General features: G+C 39.4%; 1 protein-coding gene across 1 annotated transcript; it reads left to right on the top strand.

Annotated features, from left to right (window-relative positions):
* Nucleotides 1-3,189: 3,189 nt before the first annotated feature.
* On the top strand, nucleotides 3,190-11,741 carry LOC139297561 (receptor expression-enhancing protein 5). Its single transcript, XM_070920286.1, has 6 exons — nucleotides 3,190-3,242; nucleotides 3,338-3,470; nucleotides 7,853-7,946; nucleotides 8,324-8,462; nucleotides 9,897-10,065; nucleotides 11,013-11,741. Exons 2-6 carry the CDS (start codon nucleotides 3,356-3,358, stop codon nucleotides 11,048-11,050), a joined length of 555 nt encoding a protein of 184 aa, XP_070776387.1. The 5' UTR covers nucleotides 3,190-3,242; nucleotides 3,338-3,355; the 3' UTR covers nucleotides 11,051-11,741.
* The last annotated feature ends 12,076 nt before the right edge of the window (nucleotides 11,742-23,817 follow it).

Raw genomic sequence — 23,817 nt, 5'->3', positions numbered from 1 at the left:
CTGTGCTGACTGACAGATCTGAGTCCTGCAGTGTTGAACTCACAGGACTATAAACCTTCTCAGTTCACTGGAGGATCAGCTGACGATGCAAAGCCTCCTCTCTATGGAAATCATTTCTCTGCTCTCAACACACTGAAGGCAACGTGGGACACAAAATCAGGAGAAATACTGCTTGGATTTACACCATCTATGATCTTAATGGAACAGAAGAAAAGATTTATATTAGAAGTGCAGTTGAGGATTTAAGGATTTAAGGAGTTTGTGTCCACTGTGGTTGGTTTGAAATGTCTGTTTGTTTGCCTTTAATTCACTTACAGGGTTTTACTGTAGATACATAATATATTTCAGTTCTGCTTAATATGAGTTTTTTTAATTATCTTCATTGAAAATCCCGTTCATTGAATCATGTATCAACGGGTGTAAAACTGAGAAAAACAAATTTGTTATATGTATTTGAACTCCCTGTGGCGCTGATGGCCACAGTCCCTCCAAGACTAACAGACTTGGATTTGTCGGTCTGAGTCAGAAAAGTGTTGGCAGAAGACTCTGAAATGAGAAATAAAATATCAATCTTGAGAATTAGCAGTTGAGTTTACAATTAATTCAACATTAATCAAAGCCAGATTTGAGGCAAAAGGCAAGATGAGCGATATTAACACCAAATATGAACTTATGATGTTAGATAAATGACAAAAAACTTCTCATCCTGACTCAAAAAACCCAACACTACGAACAGAGTTATTGCCAACATCATCCCGATGCAGTTTTCATTGTGAGTGCATGAAAAGAGTTCAGACTCTTTGTGACATAAGAACTTGAACTCTGATGAGCAGTGATGCATAAAAGTCATGCAAAATACATTTTGGCACACCTGTCCTTGTGAAACTGAAAGGGAGAGATGAGTTGGAGTAAGTCTAGGCTACATCTCCCTGTGGACTGATTCAGCACATGTAGAAACTTTAGTCTTTCTGTTCCTCATCTCTCTGCTGTTCCCCAAAAGCCTCTGTGCCATTGACTGAACATAATCTTTCTACAGTCTATGCTTTGTGCTCATGAACAGGTGCATGCTGCCCTCTACTGGCTTTCCAGCTTCACAACAACTTCACGATGAGATTGAGTTTGTATTCGGCCCTGAACATTTTCCATGATCACCTACTTCAATCTGTTAATCCAGATGCTCCAGTTGTGATATTAGGACAAATACACTATACATTCAAACAGACACCATGAATGTAACTTAAACTCAGTGTTTTCAGGCTTTTATTTTCAGAAATTACCCTCCTAGGTTAACATTAGCATTCATAGGCCTTAACATATTATTTTCAGAATCAGAATCAGAATCAGAAATACTTTATTGATCCCCGGGGGGAAATTACACAGGTACATCTGTAACTTTTAGGCTCTATCGAATGGAAATTTTCGATCAATCTATTGGTATATAGGTATAGAAACTACCTTTCAATTCTTACCTTATAAGCCAACATGCCAATAAGTTCTTAAAGTGTTCCGATAAACATCAGTAATTTAACATCTACAGTCCCATAAAAACTGAGCAAACTCCATCTGCTGATGAAGATCATGTGATGTGATTAAAAGGTCCAGAACAGCTACTGAATGGATCATGAGGATACATGGTTTGGCTAACAACTAAATCAAAGACTCTGTTCTCCTGAGCCTTTGATTGATTGATTTCTCTACTGCACTTTTATTTCCTCTGTTGCATTTGGGGCAACTTATTACTGCTCTCTACTGTAACCGCACTGTAACTGCATTTCATTTTATTCAGTGTCTTTTATTTCATTTTATTCTTTCTTAATTGATTTTATTCTGGTTTTCATTGCTTATTGTTTTTAATGTCATTCTAATGCTTTTCTTTGCCTATGTAAAACACTTTGAATTGCCTCTGTTTTTGAAATGTGTTATATAAATAAAGCTGCCTTGCCTATTTATTTAACAATTTGTTTGTTTGTGACTTAACATCAGGTGGATGTTTTACAATCCACAACATTTATCATAAATCACAGAACTTGGCTAACGTTATCCTGTCAACATAGTTAAACAATACCAAACGTAAAGTTTATAAATGTTTTTATATACACTCTACTATACTATACTATACTATACTGTGACTAACTTCATTACAACTGACTCTGTCCACTGAGGAAGATCATGAGATGCAGTTGCAGAAGAAGCAGAAAAAAGATGCAGAAAAAACTAGTAAGGGGATCCTGAGTTTAGATTTTTTTGGTCAAACTAAAATATTACAGTTATACAGTATGTCTCTCCTTAACTCCTTAACAAACGCTCGACCATGATCAGGTATCAGGCAGGTACAACATTTTAAACAGTTTTTACCATAAAAAACATGGAATAAAATTGAAATTAGTGGTGGTTGTTTAAGTGGTTGGAAATAAGAGGTACATTTACGCAAGTACTGCACAATTCAAAGGAAAATAATATACGTGTGTGAAATTAATATTAATAATTGCTAAATTTATTTTCCATTTAAAATGTTTTTTCTTTCCTCCTCATCTTATCCAAACCCAATATGTATTAGCAAAGTATTAAAGTGGTAACTCTTTCCCTTTACCACAAATGCAAATTTGATGAAGGAAAAAATACGAAAAAGTCCATAAAACACCAAATAAGGAAATATTTCAGCAACAAATGTATATTTCAATTATATATATTTCAAAAATTCAGAGGCCTCAGAGACTTATGAACAAACTTTTATAAAACTCCAAAATAAAAAAAAAAACAGAAATACAAAAAGACCTCTCACATGTTTGAGGATTTAGGGGTGGTGCTGTGTGGAAAAAGTACCGTCCCATGTCCTGATATAGAGCATAAAACCTATCGTATTAAATTAGATTTACAACAGGGGGCTCAAACAGAAGTAGTGAGTTGTCTGTGAGTTGACTTCTGAAACATGTCGTCAATTCAAAAATCATGTTTATAAGCAATACTTAGGAAAAGTCATGAAATATCAAGCAGATAAAACACAGTTAGGTGTGTTTTTTTAGCTGTTAAAATGGCTCCAGGACCTGAAGCAGAACTTCTTCCCTCATTGCCCTCAGCTCAAACCGTTGTTTAATCACCTGCTGCAGTAAACGTTACTCACCGGAGCTCTGTGATTGGTCAGCGGGCAACTTTCAAACTCCTCCCCCCACTGCCACCGCAACTCGGCGGAGTCAGCAGCCAGCCATCCAGCGGCAAGTTTTCGGGCCAATTATCAAACAAAGGTTAGTAAAATAACCCCTCTTTTTATCATAAATACCCCAAGCATCGACACGTATAACAGTTGTTTTGTTTTCTGTGCGGTGTGTGTCGGCCACAGGCTCAGGAAAGCCCGAAAATGAGTCAGTTTAAGGAGCGCTTCGTGACGCTACTCCACGAGAAGAACTTTGTGACAGATCAGTTGGCGACGCTGGAAGAAAAAACGGGAGTGAAGAGAGAGTATATCGCCTTGGGTATGTTAACGGCTCCGTGAAAAGGAGTAGAGACCTAGTTAAACATTCATAAATGCTTAAATGTACTATCAAATACTGGAGATACTACTGGACTTAGGGGCTTAACGTCATCTTCAAAAACTAGCTACATTCTTCATGTTTAGCTAGCAAACAAACCAACATTAGCTCTTTTAGCTGATTCAAACTGCAACTGGCAGCCGGTTGTGGTCACACTGTTGCATGAGTACTTGACTTTTCAGTGTGGTTTCATATCCTGTGGCACTGTTAGCTGGCTCACTTTATTACCCTTCTAAAGCTCAGCTCAGACCTTTTATGTTACATTACAAGATTAGAGTTGGCATATAATCCTCCTTACACACACCTATTTCAAAGTATTGCAGTTGATACGAAGTGCTTCTAATATCTCAGGGCCACCACCACCAGCTGGTCCCAGGGGTATTTTTATCACGTCCTTAAATATCCAGTGCAAGGCAGAGATGGAAGGAGTTTCTAGGATGACTGGTTATTCAACTGCAGGCTGCTCTAAGTTATCTTTTAGGAGTTGTGTTTTGACACATCTGTTGTCAGTTTGCACAGTAGATGTCAATAAAGGCAAGACACCTCAGGCTATGTACGTCAGCGTCCGGCTATGATGCCACTCAGCTACAGGAAACATGTTAGCCAGGATGACCTACATTCAGACCCACTGTCTTCACTCAAAATTGATCTACACAGATGTGGGTTCACAACATAAACATGAGTATGCATTGAAACAACCAATTTCAAGGTCACAGAGGATGTGAAGGATCCTTTAAATTAAATAACTGTGACCAAGATATGTGCTAAGCGAGACTTTAAGCAGCTGAAAACTGAAAACTAAATGTATAAGTTGTCTCAGACGGACAAACTATGTAATGGAAACACACTCTCAAAATTAGAGCTGAAATGATCAGTCGATTAAGCGATTAGTGGATCGACAGAAAATTACCCTGCAACAATTTTGATAATGGATTAATCGTTTGAGTAATTTTTAAAGCAAAATGGCAACCAATTATTTAAGATTTGCAGCTTTTTCTGTTTTTTATGATTGTAAATGTAATGTCTCTGGGGTTTGGATTGTTGGCTTTTAGGCATTTGAAGTCAACTTGGATTCTGGGAAACGGTGATGGACATTTTTCACTATTTTATGGCATTTGATAGAACAAATGATTAAACAAGAAAACAACTGGCAGACCAATCGTTAATGAAAATAATTGTTAGTTGCAGCCCTATTCTAAACTTCCCCAAACATTTCTATGAAAACTCTATACTGCAATTTCTTGATGCTTGTCAGCTGACACTTCCTGTGATGTTGATCTGTGATGAGTTGATGGGTAATATATAATAATATGTATAAGTCAGGCTATTTATTGGTCTGGCTCTACCCAACATCAACCCCTTTTGAAGTGTCATTGAGTAAAAGAGGCCAGATCTCTGTCATTTTTGAGGCGCTATTACCCTCTCAGGATTAATACAACGATCAAATGATGAGAAGATATCAGTTTGTCAGATTCAGTTGGTGTCAAGCTCACTCAGATCTGCATTTCAATACTTCCATGTTTTTGTCACACACACCACCAAACTAGCTTGCAAAAAGGATTGTATGCATACAGCCCTTGACTTTGTCTCTACCCTGCATTTAGCAGAAGGCAGAACCAGACAGAGCATCCAAATTATACCTGTTCTGTCTTTGCCAACTGTCTTATTAGTAAGGCAGCAACCATTAATTTGATACTTTGGCCACATTGCAGGCTTGTTACAAACGTGTACACTGATAATGGCTTGAATACAAGAAATTATTTCCTGTTGGCTCACTACAATGTTATGTTGGACTTTGCCTTGATCCGTGCGTGTCAGTCGAACAGAGTTCCTTAAATTGTCTGCTGTTTAGCTAAGAAAAGTCTCAAGTTCAGGCCTTATCTCTACTGTGTATGCAGCCAAAGTCACTGAGTGAGTGGCTGTTGTTTGTTAGCTTCATATTTTTAAAGCCAACTTCAACCCCTCGCCCACTGTACTCTTAACAATAGGTTTTTGTGATGATTTGAGGCTAAGAGGAACTGGATTTTCCGATGAATTACAACTCCTGCAACTCTGATGAGTAGTTTGAGTCATACATTACAGTATTACGCAACTTTTGTGCCCTTTAGTTCTTCCACGAGAAGGACATGTGTTTTCATTTAAGGCTGTAAAATCTATGTTTTGTCACATGGATGCATTGTTCATTTTCTTGAAGCAGTTCAGGAGTTGCTTACTCACAATACAGAGACAGATGGCATGCAGTTATGGAAAGGTTTTTTGCAGTCAGCTTTTTATTATTATTCATCACTGACTAATTAAAAGTCAGTTTATGATTTCCCTATGCAAAGCATTGCTGTCCAGATAGGAGTGTCGGCTTATGTCAGCCGTTTCTTCAGGGGCTTCCATTTCAACCAGTTCGTCCAGTTTTGCCTTCATTGGATATAGAGAGAGACGGGCAGACTGGGAATTGTGGGCTGTCATGGACATTTGTATGTGAGCTGGGGCAAACAAATGAGATGTAAAGACCAGGCAATGGTTAGAATAGTATGAAAGGCTTTTAGTGCTTTGGGTACTGTGTGACTTCATTATGTTTATGGGATTTATGCAAGTTGAATTTTATATCAACTGTCAAGTTTTGCACAAGTTTGAATGATATATGGCAGCTGCTTGAGGGTTAGACCTTCAGTCCTCTTGTCCTGCTTTGCCCTAAACCTGTCCCTAGGTTCCCACACGCAGAAAAAGATCTGTGAGTTGAAATTGTTTTATAGGCCTGTGAGTGTTTTGAAGAAGATGGGGAAACGTTGATTGAGCCTTAAGAAGAAACGTGCATTTTTTAATGCCAATATCCCCTTTGAAAATCTAAAAAAACATGACTCATTTGGAGAAATCAATCACAAATGGAAGACATGAATAGGCTGATGGTGGCTGGCCGGTGAGGTTGCAGTGTACTTGCTTTGAAGTCAGCATCTCGCTGTCAGCTAACCAGCAAGCTGTTTAAGCCTCTGAGGGATTAAGCAATGCAGCCAACTTGCTATTGCTCAAAGAAAGCAGCATATAGCTCAGTTCATACAGAGCTGATTGTCCCTGCAGATTTTGTTTTGCTGTTTCGTGGTGTGTTTGTGTGTAATTTGAAACATAGCCCTGTAAAGCAAAACATCCTCTTTACTCAGTGGCCACTTTATTAGGTACACCTGTGCAAAATTGCAATTCAGTACAACTGTTCTGCCATAAATTCTACCTTTTTATGAAGTTAATGTTCAGTTTTTGTTAGTATTGTCATGGTGTTGTATGTTACATTGAGAGGTGCCTAATTTGTTTTGTCTATTTAATCATTTTTGTCTTTTTGTCTAACTATGACCTCAGTGGTAAAACATAGTTAAATTAACCCCTCTATGACAAAAAAACTGAACATTATATGCATCATAAAAGTAGACTTTGTGGCAGAACAGTTATATAAGGATTGCATTAGATTGTATAGGTGTACCTAATAATGTGGCCACTGAATGTATATTTTGCATTTTACTTGTGCAGATGAAACTAGGGCTGCAAATGTATATATTTTTTTATTATTAATTAACCTTGCAATTATTTTCTCATTTAATCGCTTTGGCTATAAAATGTCAGAAAACAGCCATATAATTTCCCAGAGCCCAAAGTGAAATCTTCAAATTGCTTGTTTATATTCGACCAACAATCTAAATCCCACAGACATTCAGTTTACTATCATGTGACAAATAAAAGCATCAAATCTCACATTTGAGAAGTTAGAACCAGCAAATGTTGGCATTGGCATTTTTGATTGATAGAATTACTGAAATTATTTAATTGATTGTCAAAATCATTGCCGATTAATTTTCTATGAATTGCCTAATTTCTAACGGCTCTTAATGAAACCATTACCTTAAGGACAGCAAAAGTATATACATTACACGTGGGAATCCCTGTTTGCATTTAAAGGCATCTATTAAGATTGCTTTGCACATTACATGTACACTGTAATGGTAATACAAATTTTGTTTTAAAACCAATGGCATTTGTGGAATCTCTCACATGCCTGAGGAGTATATACTCACATGACTGTGTGAGCCTTGTAGTGTATTAAAAGTCAACTCTTCCACTGACTGGATTTTAATGCAAGTCTGTATTTGACTTGTGTTTAGTGCTCCTCCTAATCCTGGTACTGTGCTGTCCTCACATCCTGCTATCAGACACACTCTGCTGACAGCAAATTAATGTGGCTTGACATTAGACGTGTTTGTTAAGTAACTGGATAACCTCACCCTCCCCTTCCTGTCCCACTTTCTGCTCTCACATCGCTGCCACCTCTCGTCTTTCTCTCTTTGCAGGTGTTCTGAGTTTTATCGGGCTGTATCTTCTGTTTGGATATGGAGCCTCACTGCTCTGCAACCTGATTGGCTTTGCCTATCCAGCATATTTCTCGTATGTATGAAATTCAGCTTGTTTCAGTAAATGCCAAAACAATGCAATAGAAAAAGTGAGACAAAAAGGTTTTTAAACATTCAGTGTTGTTCACCAAATCACACTGGATGTATCATTCAGGCCTAACAAAATTGTTGAGTACATTTTCTGCCTTTTGGAAAGCCTTTCTTCAATGAATTTTTTAATGAGCATCCTCGAGTGAGATGCTGGTACTTTCATCAAAACCTTGCTCTGCAGTGCCACTACTTCTAAAAAACTCCACAGCGTGCCTTTTTAAATGCACCCTAGCAGTTCAGACTAACTTTTAATTTTTATGTACTGTTTACATTTTGACCTCATCAGTCTCCTGAATCAAACCTGCCTTCTTCTTCATTCAGTATTAAGGCCATCGAGAGCAATGTTAAGGAGGATGACACACAGTGGCTGACCTACTGGGTTGTTTATGGACTCTTCAGCATCGTCGAGGCTTTCTCTGACATCTTCCTCTTCTGGTTCCCCTTTTACTATGCTAGCAAGGTAGGCTGGCCTTTTTGTTTGAAGTGTTTTTTTGTATAGTTTATATTTGATACTATTTTTTTTATACTTTCAATTTTACTATTTTCACTATTTAGCTCCTCTGTATGAAGTTGACAACTGACCTAAGTCTGCTTTCACTATGAAGCAACAGTCATGCAGTGTTGAATCACATGAGGGTTGTTGTCTTCGGGCCTCTCTGTATTGTAGCTTGCCAAGAGCGCGCTCTTGTGGACACGTCCTGTAATGGCACAATAAGGAAGTTACTGTATGCAGACATGCTGGGTCCCAACTACATACTACATATTAATTCTAAGCAAGTTTTGATTATGTAGTGTGTTCACAGTGGAAAAGTCACAAAATGAAGTATACTCATAAAAGTCAGTATGCAAACTAAAAAATACTTTTGAGTCTGCTGTTGAGGGACATTGTTGTCCCGCAATGCATTGTACAAAAGAAATGGAAGAGTGACTCACAGCTGCAAAATATAGGAATGAATTTTGAATGGTACTGAGACACCTCTAGAAATATATTGGAAAAAATAAATAAATAATTAAATATTACAGCTTTGGCAAAACATTTTGCCCTCTTTTGTTGAATTGTTATTGGCATCGGCGTTCCAGAGTTGCAGTACTAGATTTTTCTTTCTAGGTATGTCGTAAACCCATAAAATATATCGACTGTAAAACATGTTGTTCCTGTGTACTAACTAAATACTATATTCTATAAAGATTTGTGTATATACTAGTACATACTGTGCACAATTGGTAGGCTATGTAGTGTGGAATTGGTCAGTTACAGAAGTATTTCTCACTGCTTCATGTCCTTTTTGACCTGAGAGATTAGTTAGTTTGTCATAATAGGTTGAGAAAAGTTATGAGTTATGTTATGAGACAAAGTGACCCCACGTATTAAAAAGTCCTGCTTCCGCTATGAAAAAGTCACCTCACTATCCATTGTTCTAGCCAAATTACCATGATAAACATTGCTTGCCTTCATTAAAATGGTTTGATTTCAATGAATAAACATAATCCTGGAAAAATGGGATTAATAAACAATGCATCATACTGTGGTAAATTAAGGCAGGCCTGTTATGTTACACAACAATACAGCAGCACACATTTCAGCAAAATGCTAACACTTGTTCAATGCACAAGGTTGTGTTTTTTTGGGCTTTTTTATTTTTCATTATTAATTGATTGAAAAGTCGGCCCATAAAATGTCAGAACATGGTGAAAAATGATCACAATTTCCTAAAAACCCATGGTGACGTCTTCAAATTGCTTGTTTGTTTGGGTTTTTTTCAACTAACTGTCTAAAACCCAAAGTCACTCAATTTATTATCACACAAGATAAAGAGCCCGACATTAGTCACTTTGGACAGGACGTTACACATCAGCATTATATCTAAAGATCTGCCCTCTGCTCTCTCCTCAGTGTTTGTTCCTGATGTGGTGCATGGCTCCGGTGACGTGGAACGGTTCTGAGATCTTGTACAAGCGTGTGATCCGGCCATTTTTCTTGAAACACCAGGCTACCATGGACAATGTGGTCAGCGATCTGAGTGCCAAGGCTAAGAACATAACTGAGACCGTCACAAAGGAGGGTGAGACTGCAATATACATGCAAGTACAGCCACATTTATAGACTGTATGTGCTGCAGTAACATGTTCTCACAGCAGACAAACTTCTGTATCACCTCATATAGGGCTGGGCGAAATCACCTGAAATCAACATCATGATTAGTTGCCACATTTACCTTGGTAACGATTAATTAACTATGTCTTATTAAATACACCTTTGCACAAGATTCTCCGTCCTCAAAGTGAATCTCTATTTTACATCTCTTGTCTGACATGACTTGCTTCAGTCTCCAGACTGTGGTCTAGAAACACTCCTGTTCCAGACCTAAGTTGTAGCCAACTTTGCTAACTCTGCTTGCTTCTTGACTATAACAAACATGCTGAACATTCACGCAGCTTACTACTAGCCTGACTCTGCTGCGACCGCTAGCACACCTAGCTCCCCGAGTGCAACACCGTTGTTGTCTGTGTGCTGCGCTACTCCGCTATTTTTCCGATAGTATTTCCAAGTTTGTTTTGTCCTGTGAATGTTGGCACCTGTTCTTTCTCATCTACACCCGACCCCCCAGCTGCTTTCCTTCAAAGTTTTCTTCTTTCTGAGTTTGACCAGACATGCATAATTACATCGCCTAAAACAGCTAGGTGGAACGATGCCCACTCGACTTATGAAATGAACCCACACAGCAAACTCTGGCTGGTTTTGTTCTCATGCCTATAGGGTTTTGTTGTACTTTCGGGTGCATTAGAGGAAGGAAAGAATTCATTTATTGAACTTATTGACTTGACTGAAATTAGGTCGGTTATAGAGACATAATGTTTGTTTTGGTAACTTTTTGATTGATTGCCTAGCCCCAACCTCGTCACACTGTAAACATACATCCTTAAATACAATAATCGGTTGTATTTTTGAGTCTTTTTTTACCTCTCTGCAAAATATAGTGTTTTTTTTCTTCTCTGTTTGTTCCATCAGCGGTTAACCGGGCCCTTAACCATGAAAAGGACCAGTGAGAGACATGGGAAGGCTTTGTGTGTGTGTGTGTGTGTGTGTGTGTGTGTGTGTCTGTGTGTGTATGTTTGGGTACTTGAAAGAGTTACTGGATGAGTAACTCCTCTTCCTCCTCCTCCTCCCATGACGATGATGATCAACCAACCCGTCATGTGGTGGACTGAAGCTTCACACGCCTAAAAATAAATAATAGCTTGTTTATGCATTCACATCAGTTTACTGCCATCGGTAAGACAATCAGTGAAGCTGTGACCTTTTGTGGGATCTTATTTTCTTTCTTGTAGTGTGACAAAATAAGTGGAAAGAGATACATTCATAGCAAAAGTTATGACTGTGTGCCTGCAGGTTTCTGCAACACTGGCAGTGAAGTCAATATTATTATGTCTAATTGAGCCGTTTGTGACATAAAACTGAGGCTGGTAACATAACGGTTATAAAAGCAGGTTGTCTTCAATTGTGTCCATAAACAGCATTTTCTAACATGGTTAAACAAAACTGGAACTTTAACATGTAATTTATTTCTTCTTGCTCTTAAAGGCGGTACTTTTGCATGTGCCAAGCAGCATTTAACGTCTGTTTGAGCTGCTGGGAAGGTTCTCAATCTGTAAATTAAACTGGATGACTTCTGTCTTTTCATACGTCTTAATTTATCATTTTATAATGATGAAACAATAAAACTGGAACTCTAATGAACTGAAGAACACTGTCTTCCTGTGTGGCTTTAAACTTTCAGATTTATTCCTGTTTCTTCTGTTGCCCTCTCTCCAAGCGGTGTCATTCCTCACAAAGTGGGAAATTGGATTTTATTTGGTCCAAATTACAATGTTCACACACCAGTGATTTCTGTAATTGTTTTTTATAGCAGTGGCAAGTCAGGGAAATTGTATTTCTGGATCCATGACCTCTGTGGATTTGGTTCTAGTTCATTTTGCAGCACCAAAATGTTCTTATTAATGAACTTTATCTGCAATAATATTAAATGGTGCCCAAATATCTCACTGTGTGTCTTGGGAAACATTAAAAGTTTCAATTACCCTTTTCCAAATTGTTATATATCCACTAAAAGAATGATTACCTCAAATTACTTATTAAACGTCTCTGAACTACCTTTTTGTTTTTACATGGAATTCCAATTTTTGTTAGCAGATTTGTAGCTGTGGATCATTTTGTAATAAACTGTCAATATAGTTTATTTTAAATTTGCTATAGCAGAAAATGTTTGTTTCTTGTTGTGATTTGTTGCAGGTAAAATACTAATGCCATGCACATTTTCTCTCCCATCCTACGTATCCACTTGATCTTTTGACCTGTCATCCTCAAGTACATTTACCGGCATTCAGACAGCCTAACCACCCACACTCTAATTTGTGTTTGGCTCTGTGTTCACGCTTGAGGGGCTCTGAATGGGAGGCCCTTTGTGTTGGTGCACTGGATGTAATGCATGGGAAATGGTGGACGGAGCCGGCGCGATGGCCACACACCGCCACGGGGAGAGGAAGGCACCCATCTGGAAATGGCTGCCGTGAAGATGCGTCTGTTGGGTGTTTGTTATGTATCCCCTCAGCCACCGGTGGCCGACAGGTTATTGATTAAATAGAAATTGGACACAGAAACCAATTATTGCATTGTGTTACTGTGTGTGGTTTGATCCAAGGCTTTGTTTTGAGTGTGGGGCCTGTAATGGCTTAGGACATTAGAAGAAAAGAGGAGAATGGGGACCAAGAAGGAAAGGAGTGTTTTTTTACATACACAAACTTTTTTCAGCTGGCTTTTGCTTATTACAAAGACTGAATATCTCAACAACTAATGAATGGATTGACAACATTTTGTACACATGTTCATGGTCCCCAGAGGATGAATCCTACTGACTTAGGTGATCCCCTGATTGACATTTTTTGTTTTTAGTGACATGTCTTGACAACTTATGAATGGATTTCTGTGAAATTTGGTACAGATATTCTTTGTGCCCAGATGATGAATGATTTTGGTGATTCTCTAAATTTTTATCTAACGCCATCAGCAGTCATTCATGGTTCCCATATGGTGAGTCTCCCCTGACCTTTCCTGTAGCGCAATCAAAGTCTTAGCTAATTCTAATTTTCCAGTACTTTGCTTTATGACCAAATACCTGCAAAACAAATGAGATCCACTGTACTTTGTTCAGTGCTAATTAGCAAAATGCTAATCTAAAATAGTGACCATGGTAAACATTCCTGCTAGGCAACATCAGCATGTTAGCATCGTGATTTTGAGCATGTTAGCATGCTGACATTAGCTTTTAGCTCAAAGCACCACTGTGTCTAGCACGGCCTCACAGAAACACTTGCATGGCTGCAGACGTTTTTTGAGCACTTGAAGGACTTCATGTACAAAGTTTAGAGTTTAAAGTTCATTCTGATACATGAATAATGATATTAGGGAACTTGAGTTTCATGGGGCTTAAAAGTTAACTAATGTATTCTACAGCAAATAACACATTTTAAGATCATTACAAATAAGCTAAATTAATGCTAATGTATGCTAACGTAAGAAGGTAAGAAGACTTCTGAAAGTAAAGGCTGGGAGAACCGAGGTTTGGTAAGTTTAGCACAGCTGTGTCTTGCCTTGTTTTGAATAATGACTCTTGATTCGAGTCTCTCCCTCTCTTCTCCTATCCAATGTGACTTTATCTGCATATTCTTGCATAATCGTTCCTCCTGTCTAAGCCTGCATTAACCTGCTCCTCCCAGATCTTTTGCTCATTATCCCCCACCCCCACTGAAGCAATCAATGCTACTTGAAATCATCCTGTCTGTCTGTTTGACCATCACTGCCTGCTTTGTAACATCTCCTGCAGTTCCCACCAGCACCGACAGAGGGAGACAAACACAAGGCCGTGTGGATGGAGAGTTGGTGAGTCATACAGCGAGACCGTCACGTACAGACAAACCGCTCAAAACAAGGCCTGGTCTAACTCGGCCACAGGCCTTTATTAGCACCAGGGCTAAGCCTCCTCACACTTAACAGTGATATTAAACAACATGAATGAAATGTTCTCATTTCTGCCGACATGGGCTGAGAATTAATCTGGAGTATCTGTACTGGGCTGGTACACTTCCTGGTTTATCGACTCTCCTACCTTCATTGCACCTATTGCATGTTGTTTTGCTCTATTATGTGTGAATTTACAGTAGTTTATATGTAGCCTATAGCCAACTGTATACACTGCTGTATTCCTGGCTCTCTCCATGGTGCTGAAACCCAATCAGGTCACTGTCCGTTGTGCTGATCCTGGATCAGATAATGACGTGATTTTTTTAAAAGCTCACATATGACCTTATCAATACAATTAAACTAACTACAAAGCATTAAATGGTGTATTTCCATATCTCTAGATACCCTTGCTTGATATAGCCTAATTTATATCTGACTGATAGTTATTTTATGTCAACTGTGCGTTTATATCACTTTATTTATGTCGAAAAACGTACTTGAGCTGGGTTTACCATGTAATCTGATCCAATGAATGCAACAATTCTGCGCTTTTACTCTCACTCGAGTCGTTTCATTCAAGATTTCACGTTTTAGTCTTGTAATTTCTGCAGATGTTGGTCATATGAAGCTGGCATAAATGTGCCTTGGTCCTGGAGATATCTGGTGGCTACAGTATACTTGGCTGTGGCTGAAACATCGACAAATTGATTTGGAAATGAAATGGGGCTCTGCTTAGGTTACATTTTTGACCGTGAATTTAATGAACTGGGCTAATTTGATGTGATATGTTGCTCAGGGACCATCACTAGTTGTACTCCCAGTTCGTTTGTTTTGTTTTTGTTTTTTTATATTACATATGATTAGATTGTGGCTCCACATAAGAATATTAGGATTAGTTGGCCTGTGCAGTGTCTTATTATTAATGCCAAAAATCCCCAGTGTTGCGTCCATCCAGGATACAAGACATTTCTTTTAGAGGAAGTATTTTTTTTTTTTAAATAGCTTATTTTGCTGGCATCCAACCACTAGGAAGTGTATGAACTGAAAGAAAATCAAGTGTGGACAGAAAAGGGAGAGGGAATAGCACCTCCCACGTCCTATCTGCGAGAGAGGGAGAAAGGGAGAGGGAGTGAGAGAGAGTGAGAGAGAGAGAGAGAGAGTCTGCTGTGGTGGTGTTGGAAATCGGACGACATGAGCTCTACATGAACCGTGTAAAATGCTTTAAGACGCTTTCGGCGTTTGTCTTTCATCCGTCTAAACCAAGGACGAGCCTGAAGCGGAGCTGTACTTCACGACCAGGTATGGAGATGCTGCTCATCCCCGCATCTTACATGGAGGTTAGATGTTGGTATTCAGTGGCGTAACCGCGGTCCTTTCTGCCTGGCTGACTGCTGAGCGCACACGATGCCTGCTGTTCGCTGCCAATGCGGGATATCACATCTCGTTTTGTTTGTTTATCTGGTTGCTGTTGATTTAAATTATCACGGCTCACGTTTGTGTTTGATAGCCTCGGTCGTGTGAACTGTATGTACAATCATATGCCTGCACAGCCATGTTGGCAGTCAGCAGGAGAGGGAGAGAGCGGGCACAGAGATATGAGGGTTGTCGGGTTTATCATATTGCTTTGAAGAGTAAAGGGAGGTGGAGGAGGAGGAGGGAGGGTGGGGGGGGGGTTCGCTGCGACTGCGAAATGATGGCACCGCTGCGAGATGGCGATCCTCTGGTATTTATGAATGAACCGAGCAGAGTGGGGTGGTCTGTAATGGCGTTGCGCACCAATCTGCGGACCGACGGCAAGCCCTCTCCCGCCACCCCTTCCTGACTACAGCCGAGATGGAGATTCACGTCAACATTAGACTATACACTAACAATAATGACGCCAGCGTGACGCATGAAGCCCGATATCTGTGGCAAACGCCGTGGTTAATCCTCCATCTGGATGCTTCTCCGTGTCTCCTCTTCCATGCCTGATGTGCTGCTCATGTTGTGGGTCTCAAGACCGGAGAGGAGAGCCATCATGACATGCAAAAGGAGTTGTGAATCATTCAGGCCTCCTCTATGTATGTGTATGCGACTCAACTTCCTGTATGCATTGAACACTGCCAGTCATGGGTGTGTGTGTGTGAGTGTGTGTGTGTGTGTGTGTTGCAGGGTTTGCGAGAAAAGAGAGGAGAGATGTATGACAGTAAATCCTGTGATTAAGCTTTAAAGTGTGTGGTTGAGAGTAGCATAGGGATGCAGATGTTAAAGCATGCATGTGCTGGTCGAGGATGGGGGATAAGTGGAAGTGTGGGGGAGTGTCAGTGTCCTGCCTGCCTGTCCGTTTGTTTGTCTGTCTTGAATGTCCACAGCACGGTTGCATAAGAACACTTCTCTCTGCTGAAGCAGGACAAAGAAATGACTCAATACATGGTAACAAGGAGAAACACAGAAAGATGAGTATGGATGCTGATAACTGATGACGATGATTTTGTTTTGTTGTATTTATTTATTTTTAGCTAAGGCTCATTAGGACACACTATAGCTGCGTGTAATAACCAAGGTCCGGATGGCCAGGAAATTTTGTGCAAAAACAAAATGAGGAAATGAAAATGCCATTATGCACATGTAAATATATGCATATTGGCTTACAGTGAGGCAGAAACATGCCCATGACTTGACGGTTTCTGGCTGATGAAATGTCGTAGGGAAAGACATTTTAAAAAGCTCCCCTTTTCTTAAAAAACAAAAACTAATGTTGAGCGACTTTCATTTAGTGTTTGCAGCCTGTGAGAAGTAGTTATTTTGTTGGACGGCTGCCATTTGTAATAAACAATTTGTGAATTTGACACGGGGGTGTTGCTCAGTAGGAAGAAGCACCCTCAATGAACTATTCCTGAATAAATAAAGGTAAAATATTAAAAGAATCATATATAATTTTTCAGTTTTATGCTTGTATTTGTGTTTAATTGTATTTACACTTCTGACTGCCAGGTGTAGCATCTTTATTTTGAAGTAACTGGTAAAGAGAAGTTCATTTAATCAGGTTCAGGTGTGTTGCTGCTTCGTGTGAGAGAGGTATACAGTTTGCATTTTTTTAGACTTTGTACTTTTTGTGGAACATTTTAGTTTATTTAAAGAAGGACACAATTGATAATGCTGCAACAGCAATTGGTAAACTATATTGAATTGTATAATAAATCTGACTTTTGTTGATCTACAAACTGGGCATTTCATTGGAAGCATGTGTCATAACTGAATTTTGATGAGAAGCAGCCCCTCGTTGTAGAAAATGATCATTACGTGTAATTTCAGGCTTGATTTATTCAATTAGTTTAATCTGAAAAGCATGAAAGAAAAATGGATTATCTTCTCTTCTTCTTCTCTTATCTTCACCTGGTTATTCATATTGTTGAAAATGGTTAACTGCTGTCTCCTCATGATGTTTAAGTCTGTCTGTTGCTTTGACAGCACAAGTCTATTCAAGTGCACCATCGCTGTTGAGCACTTCTGAGCTATATATAACTATATACTGTGTAACGTCTGCTTTAATACTGGAACAGATCAATGCTAAAGGGTTTCAGTTCTGACGGCATCAGCTCATTTGAAAGGTCTATATAGTCTTCATTATACATGGCATTAGGCAGGATTTTCTTGGTCTTGTGCATAACTAATCGAAGGCCAGGATGGCTGTTCTGGTCAATTATGCACACCGCGACCTCTGAGTTACCGCGTTTTATTTGACATTTTGTTCAAATATCAGCCGTTCATTTAATGTAAAACGCCATTACCAGCATCCATCTTTAAATGTGTTTAAAGATATAAAGAGAACTGAGAGAAAAGTATTTTGTGGTTTGAGGTGAAAAAAAGGTTAGTTTATTATAATCCCAGTTGCATCATGGGAACGTCACGAGCGGTCTGGAGCAGGATTCCCATGTTGTCTCCGCTTTTAACCATCTGCGTTGTTATCAGACGTGGATCAACTGGTATTATAAAAAAGCTGCGCCTGGTTGATCTCGCCTGTAGAAACCAGTGGAGTCAATCCAAAAGTACCAACCCTGTCACCATCTGTCACTGCAGGCAGGCTTCTGCAACACACTCCAGCAGTCTGTAATTAGTGCTTCAGTCAGGTTGGGGCCTTCACGGTTTCTAAGAATAGGCTTTCTTGAGAAAAAAAGATTTGAATACATCATGCAGACTTGTTTTCAAACCTGATAGCTCTATTACCGGTGCTGGAAACTGAATGTCTTTACTCTTACTTGGCCATTTCTGGTGTTAATAGCCAGGTGCCTCTGTTTTTCCCAGATTGCCAGGCCTTGGTATTAGCAAGGTCTTATGGAGAGGCCAGACGGAACAACCCAGGGTTCCCCAGGTCAAGCTAATACTCAGTACTAATACACACTGAAAGACTAATTACATGGCCATCTTGCATCCAGTCCTGTGTAAAAGCTGCTGCATAGACTCAGCGTGATTATGGTTGCAGGGTTTGATTACAGCTCAGGAATCAATCTGCCGGAGGGGGAAATGTTTTTCTAAACTCGTACTGAAAGTGCTCATTTACTGTATATTTTAATTTGGACTTACTTGGGAGTAGTTGCAGGTAGAGGGTGTAATGTTTTTTACATACAGACTGTAACACCTGAAGCTGCTGTGTACTCATGACTCATGAAAAACACATCAGTGGAAGTCATTAAAAGTGTGTAAGCTCATTTTCCCTCCTCAGAAATCTGACAAAATTCATATATTTAAATATTTAGACTTCTAATCTCAACCCAAAGCCTTCCTGTGCTGATGAAGGACAGTATATCATCATTGGTGAAAAACTGACAATACATTTTTGCAGTTAGACTGACCAGTGCCCGTCTATATGTGCAAAAACAAGCTTTGGTGCTAACAAGCTAAATGCTAATGATGATATATATTTGGACTTTGCAGAATAACAGGCCTGTTTGGTTTATTCTGTTAATTGTTTTAAAGACATTTTACAAGATTTTAGTACCTTGAAGTGTTCCTGTGGCAAGAGTGTCATTTTGTTTGTGCATAGATGATCTCTCTAGCACTTTTTAGCAAGTACATCAGCTAAGCACATTGTGGCTTGACCTGGATAAATCCAACTAGTAACAAATTTTTTTTTATGATGGGTTGGGTTCAAGCCAAACCTTCTCTTTTCTCCTGCCCCAGCAAATGTAGATATAGCGTAGACATACTACATTTCGGGTGACATAAGACAACAGTTTCATTAAATCTGCAGCATAAGGAATTGCTACAATCCAAATACATTTTTGATACTATTTATGGTCTGGATTTATCTTCTGCACCACCATTCAATGTATTTGCATTCTGTAATTATCTCTCTATATAGTAGTTTTCATCATTAGTGGCGGAGTCCGCCATTCCCGCACTGGATTAAAATTGCGTGCCTCTGCATACCAACAACTTGAGTTTGGTTGCACTTTAAACAGATATACCAGTTGCTCCTCTGTTGTGTTTCTGACAAAGTAGCTGCTCAAGGAGTGTTTGCTGTAGTATTAAACTGCACTTGCTGTTCCTACGTTAACCATGGGAGTAGCCAAATCAAGGATTAAGGATTAAAACAAGGTTGATTTTCTTAGGTGTGAGATTTTCACCATATTTTTTGCAATTTTCTTAGATAATCTGAGAACTGCAGTTTTTGGGGTGAAAACCTCACAACTCCAAAATGTGTTTAAGTAACTATAAGAAAACTACCTTGTTTTTGACTGGATGATGAGACCACGTTGTAGTTGTTTAATGACGTAGTCTTACATTGACAGACCCAAACAAAATTGGAAAGAGTAGAAAGTTTGGTCAAAACCCACTATCGTTTTGGTAAAAGTAATAAAACGTTTGGGGTTGTTTTCATTTCTTTACAATCAGTATCATCCAGAGCAAGCCTAAACTGTGCACAGCTCACCAGTGAGCTTGAAAAATAGTGCTGAGGGGGAAATTCCAGGTGCCTGTTCTGTGGTTAATAGATGGATTTTCTGTTGCAAAACCTTCTGCTCCAGGTTAAATGTGATGTTGTGATTACCAATAGACAGATAAATGTCGCCTTTGTTGTTTGTGTGTCTGGCTCTGCTGATATTCCCATGCCACAGTGTCAGTGTCAGTGCATGCTGAGTCAAAGGGATGTGCATGGAGTATCAGAGGGCTTCAGCGTGCATCAGGAGCTGCATGTTGTCTTATAGGGAGATCGCTGGTAACTTAAGTCCTGGGAATTGGGTCAATGCAGTACAGGCCAGGAGACACAGAGGAGGTTAAGCTCAATGATTAGCTACTAAGCCAAGACCACAGCGCTGCAATCTCTTGTACAGTCTAACGCACATACTCCATGCACGTACGGTGGTGTGTGGTCAATCACAGTATAGATTGACAGTGATGAGTAGCAGACACTCCCATTGGCTCAAACATGGCCTTCAAACAGCTCAGGCATACACACCGGTATTGTTACATGTATGCATATACACACATATATATCACATCTAGCCTGATTTGATTAATGTGAATCATTTGTTATTGAATGATGTAATGCAGGGGTTTAATGCACATGAGTATGATTAGATGTTTCAATGATATATTTGATACGTCGTGTCATTTATTTAAATTATTTAGAATCACTCAGAGGAGGTAAAATGATTGTCTATGCTCACATTGATTCATTGATTGATTAAGTTGGCTATACTTTACAAAGACAAATAGTATATAGGCGTGCAGGTGTACTACAGGTGTATTTAGTTTGTAAAGAGGGATGTAAATTGTACTTCCATTGAAGGATGACATATTCCACTACATAATAAGAACATTTTCAATTGGACTGTAGAAATTCTTTAACACACAGTTGTTAAATGAATAGTAGACACAGGAAATATGCTTATTTTCTTTTTTGCCGAGAGTCAGAGAAGAAGATTTATACCACTTTCGCGTCTGTCCGTTAAATATTAGGCTGGAGCCAGCAGCCGATTAGCTTAGCTTAGCACAAAGACTGTAAACAAGTGGAAACAGCTAGCCTGGCTCTGTCCAAATGTAAAATAAACGGACATACCAGCACCTCTAATGCTCACTAATTAACGTGTTAAATCCTGTTTGTTTCATCCATGAACATGTAAACAACAATTTGTGCTTTCGTGGGAGGACTGTTTCTATTTATTGGCTGCGTGCAGTGACTTCCTCTCATCAGGGCTCCCAAGAGAGAAATTGTCATTTTTAAAGCTGTTTCCCCACTTCCAGTCTTTGTGCTAAGCTAAGCTAACCAGCTGCTGGCTGTAGCTTACTTTACACACATGAGAATGGTATCGATCTTCTCATCTAACTCTCAGCAAGAGACATAATAAGCGTATTTCCCAAAATGTCAAACTAATGCTTTGACTTGCCTGCTTTGTCGAACTAAAAGTGATGCTGCTTCTCTAAGTTTGTGAAGAGTAGACATTTTGTAGGTTTTCATCCAATGAAAGAACCACAGTTTGTATGTATTGATGGGATCTAAAACTTGCAAAAAAGCACATTTTCAGCAGCCAGTCACATAAAAAATAAGAAATATTTCTAGAATAAAAGATTAAGTGCTAAATGGTGCTAGATTTCTATCCCTTTATGTGTATCTAAGAACAAGAAGCCATATTTAACTTGACAAAACTGGTGCGTCATACAACAATGTTCAATGAGAGGATGCATTATTCTGATGGTTCGAGAGCATACTTTATAGATCACATTTTATAGATTCTTTGCATCATCACCCTCCAATAGACACACACACACACACACACACACACACACAGTGAAGCAGACAGGAAAATATGTGGTCTGATCCTCCTTTTTGTTTTAGGAAAATGATGGAGAAACTTTTTTTCACAGATTATAAAAGATTTTAAAATAAGCACATGTGAGCTGTTTTCTTTGGGCTTTCCATTTGTGTGTTTTGTCAGCAGGTGCGAACACAGCGAAGCAGCAGCGTGACTGAATGTGAGACTGAATCAAAATGTATAAATTGAACCTCCACAGTCTGCTCAAACCTAATGAAAACGCCCGGCTCTAAAAATTGCTCTTGCTAAAAATGCAGATTCATTCCTCTGGTAAAACACACACACACACACACACACACACACTTGAAAAGCCTGAGCTGATGTGTGCACAGAGAACAGAGGATCTCCTGCTTGACTGCACAGATTCAAACGCACCCCACACACACACACACACTCACACACACATGTTCATACACTATCTGACACTCTCGCAGCTTAAGAAACTTTACACAGGTTTCAGACATCGTGATGAGTGTGTATGTGACTGTGTGTGTGCGCACAGCTGTGGCCAAACGGGGAAAAACCTTGAGCTGAAATTCTGTTGATCCTGTAAAACGCTCATCGTCAAATAGCCGCGTATCCACAGCATTCCAGTATCTGCGGCTTGATTAAAACCCCTTTCCCCACAAGATACCATGGGACTGCTTTGTGGGTGTCTATTTAATCACGCTCTTGATCTGTTGAATGGCATTGTGTTTGATGTTGGTTAATGCACTTCCTTTGTGCCGCTGCGTAAGTGGCTCTCTTGAGGGAAATTATGTGCATATTTTCGCTAAAGGTGACATTTCCTCGCTCGCTCTTTGAAACAAACGAGCGGAGAAGGCTGCGTTGCGTCTATTTTCTGACTGAGAGAGGAAAGTGGGCCTGTGTGGTCTGTGCCAAAGCTATCTGCTAATGGAATTTGGCTGCACTGCCACAGATGCATTTATAGTATACCATTAATTCATTAAGGAACTGCAGTCCTGTAGTTTCAAATAAAACAAGAGAAGAGGAGGAAGAGAGGGAGACAGACAGCTTGCATTTGGCAGGAGTGTCATTAATCTCAGAGGCCTGGTGTCAAGGACAAATGGTGAAGGAGCGGAAGTACAGTGTGTGCGCGCTTTCATGTGTATGTGTCACTGTGAGGTTGCACCTGTGTGCGCAGTTATAGCTGCTGACAGAGGGAGGGAGGCAGCTAATTTTAGTTCAGGTGAAAGAAAGGAGGGAGCGGAGGAAGGTTTTGATGAGCAGAATCGTTGTCACGGAGCTGAAATCCGCGTCCAAAAAAGAAAAAAAGAAAAAAAAACAACAGGCACCAAGCGAGGCAGGATGACAGACTGACAGGGTTCAGACAGACAAGCCCCATCGATCAAAACCACAGCGGCCTTAGTTTATTGATCACACAGCAGGGAGACCTGGAGAGTGAGAGAGCTGGAGACAGATGAGACACAGAAAGAAGGAAAACATTTTCAAAATGCTTAAATTAAGAGAGAAGAGCACGTCACTATCAGAGCATGTACAAGTGTCACAGATGTACCCACATATCAGCTTTAAAACACAGTAATCATACCAGTCCGTATACTTTCATTATAGATATTTTGCCAGTTTTGCCAGAATTTGTAATTTTGTTATCCGTTCCCTTCGAGTATTTCATTACAACTGTCAACACAATAGAAGCACAGGGGTCTTTTTTCTGGTTTATTATGAGTTGGGTTTTATTTTTGTCGTATTGGCCATCATTTCTATCTTTTAAAAATAACATTGTACTCTTGCTGAGATCTTGGAACACAGCTACACTGCTAAAAATAAGTCAGACAGGACAAGAAATCCCCTGTTTGGCCAAATTGATTTGGAAGAGAAGATGAAGACAAACTGTATTATTATTTCCCAAAAACCTTTACAGTTTACAGAGCAACTTGCTGGTTCAACTTTTATTAGTATTTTTATATCAACAGTTTCAAATGACAATGTGAAAACAATGTGAGAGGCGTCGCTTTATGGAGCTTTATAGCGAGTTTCAGCTC

The sequence above is a fragment of the Enoplosus armatus genome, chromosome 15 (genome assembly GCF_043641665.1).
Source record: "Enoplosus armatus isolate fEnoArm2 chromosome 15, fEnoArm2.hap1, whole genome shotgun sequence".
Lineage (NCBI taxonomy): Eukaryota > Metazoa > Chordata > Actinopteri > Centrarchiformes > Enoplosidae > Enoplosus > Enoplosus armatus.
The sequence above is the reverse complement of the archived record's forward strand: the minus strand, read 5'-3'. Positions and strand labels throughout refer to the sequence as shown.